The sequence below is a fragment of the Pristis pectinata genome, chromosome 3 (assembly GCF_009764475.1).
Source record: "Pristis pectinata isolate sPriPec2 chromosome 3, sPriPec2.1.pri, whole genome shotgun sequence".
NCBI lineage: Eukaryota > Metazoa > Chordata > Chondrichthyes > Rhinopristiformes > Pristidae > Pristis > Pristis pectinata.
The window spans coordinates 96103699-96117349 of record NC_067407.1 but is presented as its reverse complement, the minus strand read 5'-3'; the positions used below and the strand labels follow the sequence as shown (position 1 = coordinate 96117349).

Genomic DNA, 13651 nt, shown 5'->3' with positions numbered 1-13651 from the left:
TTTTTAGATTAAAAATAACGATTTTTCAAATTTGTTTTCAATGTAAAAAGATCTCCAGAGGGAGTGTAGAGGAACAGCAAATAGGCACTGAGCAGAGCAGAGAATGCTTCAACCTAGGAATGTTGTTCATTACACTGAAGGAAAGGACACATTAGAGAAAATAGTCCCTGCTATTTTTGCAGGATTTTTCTTAATCCCCTTTCTCAGACCTGAGTTGCCACATCAGTCTGGGATAGGTGGTTTTAGGGTGAATATTTTTTGCTGGCAGAGTTTTGATTTGGATGTTGGCAGATGTGTATAAGTTAATAGCGTAAGGATCCAGTGATCCTGTGATTATGTCTAACTCTGAGGCTAGAGAGAAATAGATTGAACCCGGGGCAGGGAGAGAGCAAAGAACTGGACTGGAGCATTCTGGCACACGCAATGTAAAAGGAAAGGTGGCCACTTTTACAAAAATAAAATAACGAAAGAAATAAACTTCAATTTAGTGTTTTTCTAAACAATACTTTAATAATAACGTTCCCAACAAGTACTGTAATGAGTATAAATTTGTCTGGTTGTTTTAAAAAAAAATTAAATGGGTTGTGCAGATAAGTAAATTTTACTTGAGCATATTATTAATACGTTAATCATTAAACTGGTGTTTTCGAATTTGGAAACCAAGTTTAAAGTTGTTAAGGGTAATTGTGCACTTTGGCTTGGTGGATGGCCAAAAGCTTTGACTCAGCTGCATTCAATGTAGAAAAATATTATGTACTAACAATAAATTAAAATATTTTTAATGAGAGGATATACAAATAAAAATGAACGTGAATTAATTTTATTGTTATTACAGACAATGGAACAAAGATTTTTTCCCAATCAAATATGAGAAATGCAACGAGATTTTATTGATAATTATATATAAATATGCAATGTATCAGTTTTAATAGCAGAATATAGATGTTGCACGATTTGGCTGAAATAAGAATCAAATTTCTGTAAGGAAGTAAATGAAAGTTTAGAACATGTATTTAGAGATTAATATGTTTAAATAGCTCATTGTATGCGTGAGTGAGAGAACTATGCTCCAGCCCGTGTTTTCGAGTTGATGTGCAATAATAAGACGAATGGATAATAGTTGTTGGAGTCCTCATGCCATGCTGGGCCAGAGGCTCAGCTAGACATGTATTTACCCATATCCGGGTTAGAGAGGAAAGGAAAGTTTGATTTTTAAAACAGATTTGGAGAAAGTTTTCTATCTATTTAACAAAAAGAGGAAGAGGATAACAGAATGTAATATATTATAATAATCACCCATGCAACAAAAGAGAGCCTGAGCCTTTTTTCCCCTTCTCTCTTGCTTTCAATCTGGAGGAGGACGAGTTTTTTTCCCCCTTTTTAATAATATTTAATGATCGGGTGTAAAAGGAAGAGAAGAAGCAGACGTGTCTGTGTGTCTCTCCCTCCTCTCTCGCTCTCCCTCTCTGCCTGATTCTCTCTCAGAGATGATCATGGCCGCTCAAGTAGCAGCAGCTCCGGCCAACAGTAACGGCGGCGGCAGCCCCGGCAGCCGCGACCCCGACACCATCAACAACGGGAAGCCAGCGGCTCCCACTCCGGCTGCGGGAGGAGGACTGCCCGGAGATTCCAGCGGTGGCGGCGGCAGTGGCGGCGGCGGCGGCTTGAATCTCAACAGCGTTGATCATCATCACCATCCCCGTCACCACCATCACCACCACCACCTTCACCACCCCCTCCAGCAACAGCAGCACCACGGCGAGCTCAACATGGCCAACTCCTCAGGCCCGGCTAACAACAGCGGCGGCGGCGCAGCTGGAGGCTCGGGGTCCAACCCCAGCCTCAACCCGAACCCCGAGCCGGCGCACAAAGAGCCCGCCTCGGCCTCGCCTTCCTCGGCATCCACCGCCTCCTCCTCCTCGTCGTCGTCGTCTTCGGCCGCCAGCGAGGCGGGGATAATTCCCAATCACAAAGTGAAGGCGAGCGGCGCCGAGTTGTTGCTCGCCCCCCATCACCAAGGAGAAGGAAGCGGCGGCGCAGACACTCAACATGGAGGCGGCGGCGGCAAAGACAACAACAGCCTCTTAACCGCCGACAGCCAGGGCAACGGCAGCAGCAACAAGGCCGACGACGAGCTGCTCAAAATGGGTGACCAGAGGTACGAGCACCCGGCAGCCGCGGGACCCAACAACCAGGCGGGCGTCGCCGATTATAATTACTACCGAACGGGGCCGGCGACGGCGGCAGGAGCAGGCCCCGGGCCCGGCCCTTACTTCGATCAACATGGCGGACAACAAAGCCCCGGGCTCGGCGTTCACCCTTCCACCAACCTGGAACTGAGCGCCAGCCCGCTGCACAACTCGCACGACGGCTACTCCAACAACTACAATCACTACTCGGGCTACAGGCCACCCTACGGCAGCCCCGGCTACGGCATGATGAGCTCGCCCAGGGCGAACAGCATGGGAGGCAGCAGCAGCGGCAGTGGGCACCACCACCACCATCACTCCGGCAAGCAGCAGCAGCAGCAGCAGCAACCGCCGCCGCAGCAGCCGCCCTTGGCCGGGGCCTTCCAGCGCTACTCGGGTCAGAGCCAGCATTCGGGAGCCACGCCAACCCTCAACCAGCTCCTGACCTCCCCCAGCCCCATGAGGGGATACGGCTTCCCGGACTACAGCAACCCCGGCGCTTCGCAGGCCTCGCTCAAAGGCAGCGACATGGGCTCTCAGTACGGAGTAGGGAGCAGCCAAGCCTGGGGAGGAGGTGGCGGAGCGGCAGCTGGACAAGCCCGCAGCCACCCGGCTATGAGTCCCGGCAGCACAGCTCAGGCTCTGGGCAGGGCGCAGGTAAAGGCGGCCTTGGTGAGAGTGCGAAAGTGTCGGTTTTGGAGGACATTAGAGAGAAGCTGGTGGTCGGGGATATGGGCCTCCCGCTGTTTGCTAGGAAGTTTTAGCGACTCTGCCCCGCGTTTTGGTGTAACCCCGTCTGCAGGGCGTCGGTGATCTTGCTTAATTTAGCCCCTCATACCCCAAAACGGGTGACCTAGACATCCACTCTGCTAATTGTGAGCTGGTGGAGTGCAACCCTGTTGTTACACCTTTTTAAAATAAACCAGTTAATTTTTCTCTATTATTTCAAACAGCTGTCTTTTTGTTGACCCCACCCTTTTCTCTGTGTGTCTGTGTGCGGTATTTTTGCCCTCCAGACTGCTCAGGTTGATTCTGGTTCGTGATGTGTGAAAACTGGCAGCTCCATTCAGTTCGCACTCGAGTCTCTTCACAACTTATTTTGCAAGGTTTGCAATTTGAATTGTGGAGGTAAAAGGCCTGGAATCGAGTCTCCAGACAGCTGCCTCCGAGTTGACATCTAATCTGCCATCTGATTGGCTCTCACACTCACCACTGGGCATTTATCAGTGCTGATGTAAATACAAGTTGTTGAGCGTTACAATCACAAATCCACAGCCAGCACCTTTCCCACTGCAAATTCCCCAGCAATCCACACACCACTTAGATAATTGGGGAAAAAAGATTTTAAAAAAATTTTCCCCTCCCGTATTTCGGATCCTTTTAAAAAAAAGTACTGTATTTGTTTCAATAGTAATAAAGTTATTTAAATTATTTTTAATTTAACTAAACATGTTCAGAAATGGTAGATACCAGAACAAAATTAATTTGTTTAAAATCAAGCTGTTGAAAAAATATTTATAACTTCTTGCAATAAACAACAGCTTGTGCAAATTTAGTAAAATCAAGTGTTAATTATAAGCATTAGTAATTTCATGTAACAACCATAGATTGTTCCGTATGTTTCAAAACCTGTTCTTCATAACCAAAGGATACAAATGTTTATTTGGCTTATTGATTATAGGTAATTTAGAAGTTTATTAACATTAAAATAGTCATGAAATTATATACTTAGTTTCAATATGAATACTTTGTACCAGTTCAAAGTAGTACTAAATATTGCCAGTGGTATTGCATGTAGAATACTTATCATTTGTAGGTATGCCTGTAAATGTTGTTCTTGATTCCACGTCCATTGCAGTAATATCAGGTATATTACAATTTTGATTTGTTTATTTTGTGGAATGTTCTGTGACTATCCAATTTCTTACTTTGTGGTGATCCAACCATAAAGACAAATGTTAAAATTAATTCCTGCTGCATACTGTTCAGAACAGTTTGTAACTTGGATGCCATGAATGACTTCAATTTCTAATGAAAAGAAGCTGAAAATCAGTGAGGATTCAGCAGACTCTCAGATATTGTGATGGCTTCCTCAATAATTGACTTGCAAACTTTTGTGGATTTTAGTTTTTAATATACAATGTTTGAGACAGATGTTGAAGAATTACTATTGCTTGTAGTACCAAACCCTGCATGGTTTATTCTTCAGAGATGGAAGGAGACAAATAGATTTTAAAAAAAATTTTAAGCTCAGATTGGCTCTCCATAAGAGGAGTGTCTTTCCAGTGCTTAACATAAGGCAGTCAATCAAGCAGTTTCTTGGTTGGCAGTTGTGAAGTGATGTACCTGCAAATACATGTGTATCTACATGAAACAAATGTATTTTAAAACTACAGACATTAACAATTTCCCCCAAATATACAAGTTAATCATTTATCTTCATACCCCAAGGATCTTGCTAAAATGTAATTATGACAATTTTTATCAGAAAAAACTTTTTTACAAATAGGTGATGTTAAATCATGCTCTCAGCTGTTATCTACTTGGTCTAGTAATGTATGAAGAGAACATTTAAAGGTATAGAAGTTTAATTGTGATTTTTTAAAAAAAATGATAAATCACTAGTGAACCAGGTTGAAAGCAAGAATCTATTTTAGGGACTTATGTTGAAGTCGGGACATTTCTAATCAGTTACATAACAAAGGTTGCAAGTTTATTGTTTAAGTTTGTCCAGAAACAACTGGAATAACATGTTCACCAGTTCAGGGGCTCTGTAATTTCAGGCAAAAATATGTGTCATTATCACAAATCCAATTGAAACATGGTCACTTTAAAGTATTGGAAGAAATTGCTTCATAACAGGCATCTGAAATAATTTTTGAATTGTTTTAATTTTGATTGTGTGCCTCTAAGGGCAATATTTTAGCAATATTAGTTTGCATTATAAATTATAACTAAGGTATAATATATTTGGGAAATTTATTTGAGTTGGAAAGGATAAGGGATTCACTTTTTGGATAAAAACTGCATTGTTTTCTAGTGTCTAACTGTTGGTTATGTTGATTTGAACGACAAACAAATACTTTTGAAAGCCTCTGCTGCTGCTTTTTTCCTCTCTGTGTACTATCAGTGTTAGTATTCTGAAACCGATTTAGAAAACTGGAAATCTTTGTAGACTTGTTCCAGAGCTGGCCACTAGGAGGTGTGTGAGAAAGGCACAGGATGACTGACCTTTCGGTTAGGCTGTTAAGTTCCTGTTTGTTTAATTCCTATTTGGGTATAATTGAGACTGTGTGGTGGGGGTTTTGGGGGAGAACAAGTGTAAATGGTGGTGCACAATTTTATGGTCTTGGAAGTCCAATAAGTTGAGCCATTGTGTCACCTGTAACTATGTATCTGCATTTAAGAGGTGCATCGGAACATGCTTTTTCTTCCATAAATTATAAAAGCTGTAAGTGCTCTGCAGATTAGACAGCAACTGTGGAGTAAGAAACGGTCAATGTTTTAGGTGGAGTAAATCGGTTTGAAGTTGTTGGGAAAGGGGGAGGAGTAGAAAGCTGAAGGTGACGGCAGAAAAGAGTTCTGTTATATTGGAAATTAGTGAGATGGAGGACAATGAAGCTGAGGCTTCTGCTGAGGACTGATTGTTTAGGATCAGAAAGAATAATGCAAAGGCAGCCAAGGAGGAAGATTAAGAGGAGCAGTAAGGCCTAAAGAAAACGTAGCAGAAGAAAAAGTGTTAAAATTCAAGAATTTTGTTTGTGATCTGTGACACCTGAAATGAAGGGAAAAGTTTTTTCTGAAACTACCAATGTGGTGATGTGGAGCTTTCAGAGGGACTGTCGGTTGCCTCTTAGGGAATTTTCAGGCTTCTGTCAGATGGTGTGGTCAAGTCTAGAAATGTGACATTATAGTTGCTAGCTGATATGGTGCAGTTGACCTTGTTCACTGCACTGTCAGTAAGTTAGATGGTGGTGCTGCTTCATTGTTTCAAGATTGAACTTCACATCCAGGGCTCTGTCACTGAAAAATGGAGAATATAGAACCCAGATTACTTTATCACAAGAGTAGCTCTGTTGGACCAATCTGTCCTTGGTGTCTCCTCCATTGCTTAGTGAGCTGTCTGAGATGATGATCAGAGAGAAGGTATCCCTTTATTATTCAGGTAAGGAGAAGTGGTTAGGTGTCAAATGCCCATTATTTGCTAAACTTTGAGCATTTGGGAGGAATCAAAAGATTGCATGCAGCTTGTTGTGGTACAATGAATTCAGGTTCAACAACCAATCTGCTGGAAGAGCTCAGCAGGTTAAGCAGCATCTGTGGGAGGAAAGGAATCGTTGACGTTTCGGGTCGAAACCCTGCATCAAGACAGTCTTCCAGCAGATTTTGTTGCTCCACATCCCAGCATTTGCTGTCTCTTGTCTCCATAATAAATTCAGGTTGTTGCTTAAGTGTTACTCTGCCTAAGCTTATTTTATATCGCTAGCCACCATTTTAAAGTGGGGGAGGAAAAAAGAATTGAGGATAGCTGCCACAAAGAATAACACAGTTAGAAAAACTGATGGAATATTTTTAAGTTACTTGGGTGGTAATTTGACTTTAAAAGATGGGGATATTGATGGGTTGGCTAGCTCATGGATGTGACTTGCTTGAGTGTTCATTGAGACCAAAAAAACTACACCTGTTTCCTTGTATGAGGAACAAGGGTTAAAAAATAGTGTTAAATTTAGAAGATTATATCATTTGTGCTGTCCTTCTGGCACTCTTGTGAAAGGAATGATCTTGTGCAAGCTCTGTAAGGCTAAAAGAATACCAATAAAATGGGAGAACAGCAAAGTGTGAACTGCTCGGCATGCCTTTTAATTTAATGATCTGGTTCAAAGTGACGTTACTGGCTTATGCTTTTTCATATTTCCCTGAAAGGTCTGTTGTCAGAAAATTCCAATGCTTTAAGACTTTTTAATAGGTCAAGTTGGTCATGCTTTGTGGATGCTGCAACAATTGACCACCCTTGCTTTTTTTTAAAGCTGGCTTGTATTCCTGTATGTTGGTTCTTCTTGAAAGTAAAATTGCTTTTAAGAAAGTATTGTATTTCCATGTTAATGTGCCTTAACTTCTTAAGGTTGCATAGAATTTTTTTGTTGGAAATGAATTTCACCTCATGGCCCATTTTATAACTCAGTTTCACCTTTGGATTTGATTTGTGCTGATCAAGATAATAAGTTCTGTTGCTTGGTCTGTGTTGATTTTTGAGACGCTAATCTTGATTGGAGATTTGGTCATACTGTCAACGCCAGTTGCTTCAACTGGTCTGGCGGTAGTAGAAACATTTGGTAAATGGTATTCTTTTTGTGAAGTTCATTTGAAGTGAATGTAGATATAAATTAAGGTGGTTCTGATGCTCATATGGTGAACTAAATATGTCAGCAAACTATATATGAACGTGCTCACTTTTATGACTTTCGAGAATGTTTGCTTGTAAGGGGAATGTAACTTGTAAGACAGAGCCTTCAAAAGTGGGGAAACCTAATTTCCTTGGCCAGGTACCTCACAAATTGAATCATTACCTGATAAATCAAAAATGGTTAGCTTCTGTGGAGAAAGTATTTTCATTATTGTGCAGTTACAATTGTTTAATACAAAAGGATTTCTCGTATATAGTTGGATATGCAGGAATTTTCTTGTGCAAAGTCGGTGTGACTAATGCTTTCTTTCCCCACCCCCCCGGAAGAATGTTGAGTACACTTTTAAATTTTAAATTAGGACATTTCCACCAGCATTTGAAGTGGCTTTGATTTCATACTGGTGGAAACAGTGGGAAGTGTTGCTGATTGTGATTGGTTCAGCTCCTTTGCTTTCCTCATTCATTGTGTGGAAAGCAAGTACAGCTGAAAATAAATGAAAAAGATAAAACATTCATGAGGGGACAATATTCCTCAGAACATTGACTGTTGATAGCAACATTTTACTCTACTACAAGATCTGGGCATTCCCAGCATTTGGTATCCTTCCCTAAATATTCTTGTAGTTGATGAGCTTTTGCACCTTGAATTGTTGTAGTCTGTACTTTAACCTTGCACTATGTTTAGGTAACAGAATCCAGAATCTTTATTAAAAGATGTGAGGAACACTGATATATTTGCAGGTTATTATGGTGCGTAATTTGGAGGGAGATCGCATTGGCTTTTTCATGCACCTGCTGCTTGTATCATTCTAGCTTCTAAGAGATTGCAGGTTTGGGAGGAACCATCAAAGTTGCTGCAAAATGTATTGTTGATGGTACATATAGTAACTGTAATTGCACCTGCTGTGTGCAATTTGTTTTATGGTGATGAATGAAGTAACATTCAAGAGGCTACTTTGTCCTAGGTTGCCTTTTGAGCTTATGGAGTCCATGGCCTTACACTCAATTAGGCTAGTGGAGAAAATTCTATGACCTTCCTGACGTATTCATGGTAGAAGGCTTTGTGGGAGGCAGGCAGTGTTTCACTGGCCAGAATACTCAGAGTCTGACATGCACTTGTTGCTGAGGTATTTGTATGGCTAGTCCAGTTAAGGTATTGTTCAGTGGAGGATTCAGCTTTTTTTGTTTATGTCAAAATTATAATATTTTCAGTTGTGGTCTGACAGAACCAAAACTTGAATATTGCTGAATGAATAACTGGTGATTAACTATAATTTGGCAGCACCATCCATCAGTTTTGTTCAAATGAAACAGGCTACATTAGGTTTGTCTTGTTCTTTTGTTGCTAAGACCTGCTGGGAAACCTTTCCTTGTATTTGTTAAATAGGTCAGTGTTGTAGCCTTGTACTTAGTCAAGCTCTTCTAGAACAGCCATGTCTTGTAACACCAGAGCCAGGATGGTATCACTGTCCACAACCTCTGCTTCATGCAATATGCTCAGCAATTTTTGTCATATGGAGTAAATTGATTGGCTGCAGACTGGCTTCTGTTACGATGGGGATTACAGGCAGAGGACAAAATGAGTCATCCATTCAGCTCTGACTGGAGGGGGTTGGAAATACTTTAGCATATTCTTTTCTACTTGAGTATTGGACCTTTTTCATTAACAAAGATGTTGAAGTTCATGGGATCTTTTGTTAGTTGTTTAACTATTTACCATGATTCATGACTAGATATGGCAGGACTGTGGAGTGTGACTTGAGCTGTTGGTTCAGGAGATGCATTCTGCTATTGTATGCTCCTTCGACTGTTCATGCAGCAGCTTGATATTTCCTTTTTGGGTATTCCTGCGAATTGATCACACTGATACATACTGTCATAGACAGGTGCATCGTAACGAGTTGGAGGCTATGTTGCAGAATTTTGCCTTGTGTTGATTCCTACATCACCTGCCTCTGGTCCAATCTGAAGATTGTATTCTTCAAAATTTGGCCATCTCAGTCAGTGCTGCAGTGTCACAAGATCACAAGACAAGGGAGCAGAAGCAGGCCATTTGGCCCATCGAGTCTGCTCCAAGGAAAAGGGAAAAAAGAAATGGGGAATGGAGGGGGGAAACAAAAAAAACCTATTCTAATCCCAATTTCTGGCCTTATCCCCATATCCTTTGATATCCTGACTATTTAGATATCTATCTATCTCCTCCTTGAACGCCCCCACTGATCTGGCCTCCACTGCTGTACGTGGCAAGGATTTCCACAAATTCACCACCCTCTGGCTAAAGAAATTTCTCCTCATCTCTGTTTTGAAACTGTACCCTCTAATTCTAAGATTGTGCCCTCTGGTCCTAGACTCACCCACCAAGGGAAACAGCCAAGCCACATCTACTCTGTCCTTTCCTATCAACATTTTAAATGTGGCTATGAGGTCCCCTCTCATTCTTCTGTACTCCAGTGAGTACAGTCCAAGAGCTGACAAACGCTCATCATACGTAAGCCCTTTCATTCCTGGAATCATCCTCATAAATCTCCTCTGAACCCTCTCCAACGTCAGCACATCCTTCCTAAGGTATGGGGCCCAAAACTGCGCACAATATTCCAAATGAGGCCTCACTAGTGCCCCGTGGAGCCTCATCAACACTTCCTTACTTTTATACACTATACCTCTCGAAATGAATGCCAACATAGCATTCGCTTTCTTTACCACCGATCCGACCTGGTGGTTAACCTTTAAGGCATCCTGCACGAGTACCCCCAAGTCCCTTTGTATTTCCGTACTTTGAATTTTCTCTCCTTCTAGATAATAATCTGCCCGCTTATTCTTGACAATTAACCAAGAAGTCTCCCACTTGGTATATTATGTGCTTTTATTACTCTGCTTTTTCCATTTTTGGTAATCAGCATGAAGGAATATCAAATCGTCATTTGAGGGAACAGCAGGAGGTTGACTTGGATGCTTAATTTGCTGCTCCAAGGTCTCCTAGTGCCAACAATGAGGATTTCTAGGGCTACCTCCTCTGGATTGTTTGCTGCCATGTTGTACCTCTGATGGGTCAGGTCACTGAGAGTGTGGGGTGAAAGGTGAAAATGATGTTTTGGTTAATGTGAACACGTGCTTAATTAGTTTATGGGAAAGCTCTTAAATTTGAGCACTCATCTCCCAAAATTAGTGAGGAGGACTTCATTGGCTGGGTATGTTTGTTGGACCTCCAGGCACTAGATTCATATAGCTTTGCTCATAATGTACTTTGCACACTGTTTTAACAACAATTAAGTGGCTTTGTAGGCCATTTTGAAAGAGTTTAAGGTTAAATATGGGCCTGAGATGGTAGGCTAGACCAGGGAAGGACATCAGATTTCCTTCTGTAAAGGATATAGCTGACCCAGACATGTTTTTGTTTTAAGACTATCTGATACTTTTATGATCACTCTTTTATTCCACATTTATTTTAACAACAAAGTTTATGTCCCCCAACTAATGTGTATCTCCAAATCATTGGTTCAAGCCTCTAGATTGTGCATGCAATACAATTTTACAGTTAATTTTATAAGTATTAATAAAAGTAGGTGAGAGCGGTTGATGGATGTAACTCGGCTGAAAAAAGAAGGAAATGGTAAAGAGTAGGGGATCTCTGGCTGCAATAGTCATTTTTGGTTTCTTGGTTCACCCCATTCTTTATTGGAGCCATCTATGTTTGTTCATTTTTTTGCTCGTTACTTTATTATATGTCTGATTGGGGTCCCTATTGGATTGGTTGATTTAATTGAAATTAATTTGGACGTATTGCATATACGAAATCATGGATAAGAATCTTTAACCCATTTCTCAATTTATTATTTTACTTCCAAAAAATTTAAATACTTTTTTTGTATGTTTGTGAATTGTTGAATGAGCTAAATCAATCAATTATTGGACTGGATTTTTTGGGTGGAACTGATGGTATTTTTCCACTTGTGTACCACCAAGCTCTGGATTCTTGCACACATGAAGAAATCCTGAACTAGCAAGGCCTTTTTTTTTCCATGCCTTTTCTAGATGGTGCACTGACATTGGTAAAATGTGAAGTTGAGGAAATTTTCCAGCACACTTGTATTGGGGAATTTACCTGAAAGACCTGAATTATTTTAGACCTGGTGGAAGTACAGCTTCTCCATTCGCAGCTGTCCTTCCTAGTCAAATAAAAGATGAATGTGTTAGACAAACTTGCTTTGTGTTTAGTTAAATGTTTAAAATTAAGTGTTTTTTGTTGTATTTGGAGCAGCTTTTTCTTCATGGTTTGATGGTTGAGAAAACCAGAGGAGTATCTTAGTTGGCAGTCTGTCTTTTCATTTGTCTGTGGGAAGGAGTCTCTTGTTTAACATTCTTCTTTATATTGCACCCCCCCACCTTCACATGATGGCATTTATGTATGCAAAGGCCATCTTGTGCAGGGCCTTGACATTAAGGACTGGGTTGACACCTTGCAGGAAGCTAATGGTGAACTGGCAAAGGTAAAATCATTTTTATCACAGATCATCAGCGAATGCTGACAGTGACATAAAGTTCTGAGCCACCATGTTTCAAGGATATGGCATTATGATTAATGCCAATTGAATATTTTTTTAATTACAGCTTTTAAAAATTCTATTGCTGTATGACTTGATTTTTAAGTTTAGAATTGTGCAGATTTGGGACTCAAAACATAATCGTATCCGATGCAGATTGAAAATATTTTCATCTGGTGGCTTCTGGGACCTAAATTTATGGTCCTTCTGTTTTTGCTTTAATTGGAGATACTAAATCTTTCTTTGGTGCTAGCAGCTGGTCTTGCCCATTTATTGTGTGACCTTAATGGGCAACAATGGGCTAGACTGTCATGGAAAATAACATTTTAGATGGAATGGATGAGTGATGATCAAGGCATTAGTGGTTTCACTTTTGACCATTCTTAGTTTGGGATGGAGATGTAGGTAGGGGAAAAATCTTCTTGTTTAGTTTACAGAATTGAGATTTTCAGCTCAAGCTGCAAATGCTTTCAACTAAGTCTTGTTTCACAGTAGTGGACTGCACTGGCACCTGATTAGATCTACCTGACTGACATTATTGATATAAACTAGATTTAATGTAAATTGAGTTGTGTTTTGGCAACAGTTTGAATCCACTTGTCATGATAATTGCAGTTAATGCAGAGGATTTGTTTTTAAAAATCAACACTTGAAGTACTTTAATATTTTTCATGCCTCATACACGTGGGGAAAACTTCAGAATGTTCAGCTGTAGCATAGGGCATTTTAGTATGGTTATTACAACTCTTTGCATATTTAAAATGTGTAGTGGGGGCAAGCTGTTATGCATGGAATTCAAAACAAAGTAAGGTGGCAGAAAAGTAAAAAGGCTTACATTTGTATATCACATTTCACCCATCAATCATTCCAAAGAGTTTTTCAGCCAGTACTTTTCAACTATTAGTGTTGTAACATTTGCGATATGGCAACTTTCTGATGTTTTTGTGATGTTCATCTTAAAAAATGGTCTACTTAACAAAGCAGCATTCCCTCAATGCTCCACTGTAATTTTTGTGCTTAGTTCTCACGAATGGGGCTTGAAACCAAGCTCACTAGCATGGAGTCACAGCCGACACCAATGTGTTTCTGGTGAGAACATCTCTATTCCCTGCTCCCTCTTGTCCCACACCTGCTACTATTATCAAGCCACATTGTAGTCAACAAAATTGCTGTTATTTATTATTATGAAGGTAACTTATTTTAATGTTTCCTCTATGCTGTTGTGCTTTTTCATTAAAGTTGGGGAGCTGGTTTTGCTAGCCCAAATAATTTTCATATTCTATTGTCAGCTGGCTGGAGGTGTGTCTTAAGTAAATGAGAAAGTTGATTTTTAGTTTTAGCTCTTTTGGAATAGAATATTTTATGGCACTTTATTTGATAATTAGCAAATGCATGGAGCGTGTGAAATTCATTTGACTTTTGGATTCAAACCAGTCACAGTCTGCTAGGAACCTTGTTCTGCTCTTTAGCACTGGTTACTGGGTCACAAGGATTAAGTACTGACTGATTTTTAAACT

General features: G+C 40.6%; 1 protein-coding gene across 4 annotated transcripts in view; it reads left to right on the top strand.

Annotated features, from left to right (window-relative positions):
- Nucleotides 1–1038: 1038 nt before the first annotated feature.
- arid1b (AT rich interactive domain 1B (SWI1-like)) overlaps nt 1039–13651 on the top strand; it is a 349190-nt gene continuing 336577 nt past the window's right edge. For 3 of the 4 annotated variants that reach the window (XM_052011361.1, XM_052011359.1, XM_052011360.1), the window contains exon 1: nt 1040–2846. In XM_052011361.1, coding sequence (XP_051867321.1) covers nt 1488–2846 — 1359 coding nt within the window. In that variant the 5' untranslated portion in view covers nt 1040–1487. Of the gene's footprint in view, nt 2847–13651 lie in introns of all 4 variants that reach the window. The other variant, XM_052011358.1, reaches the window with a different exon arrangement.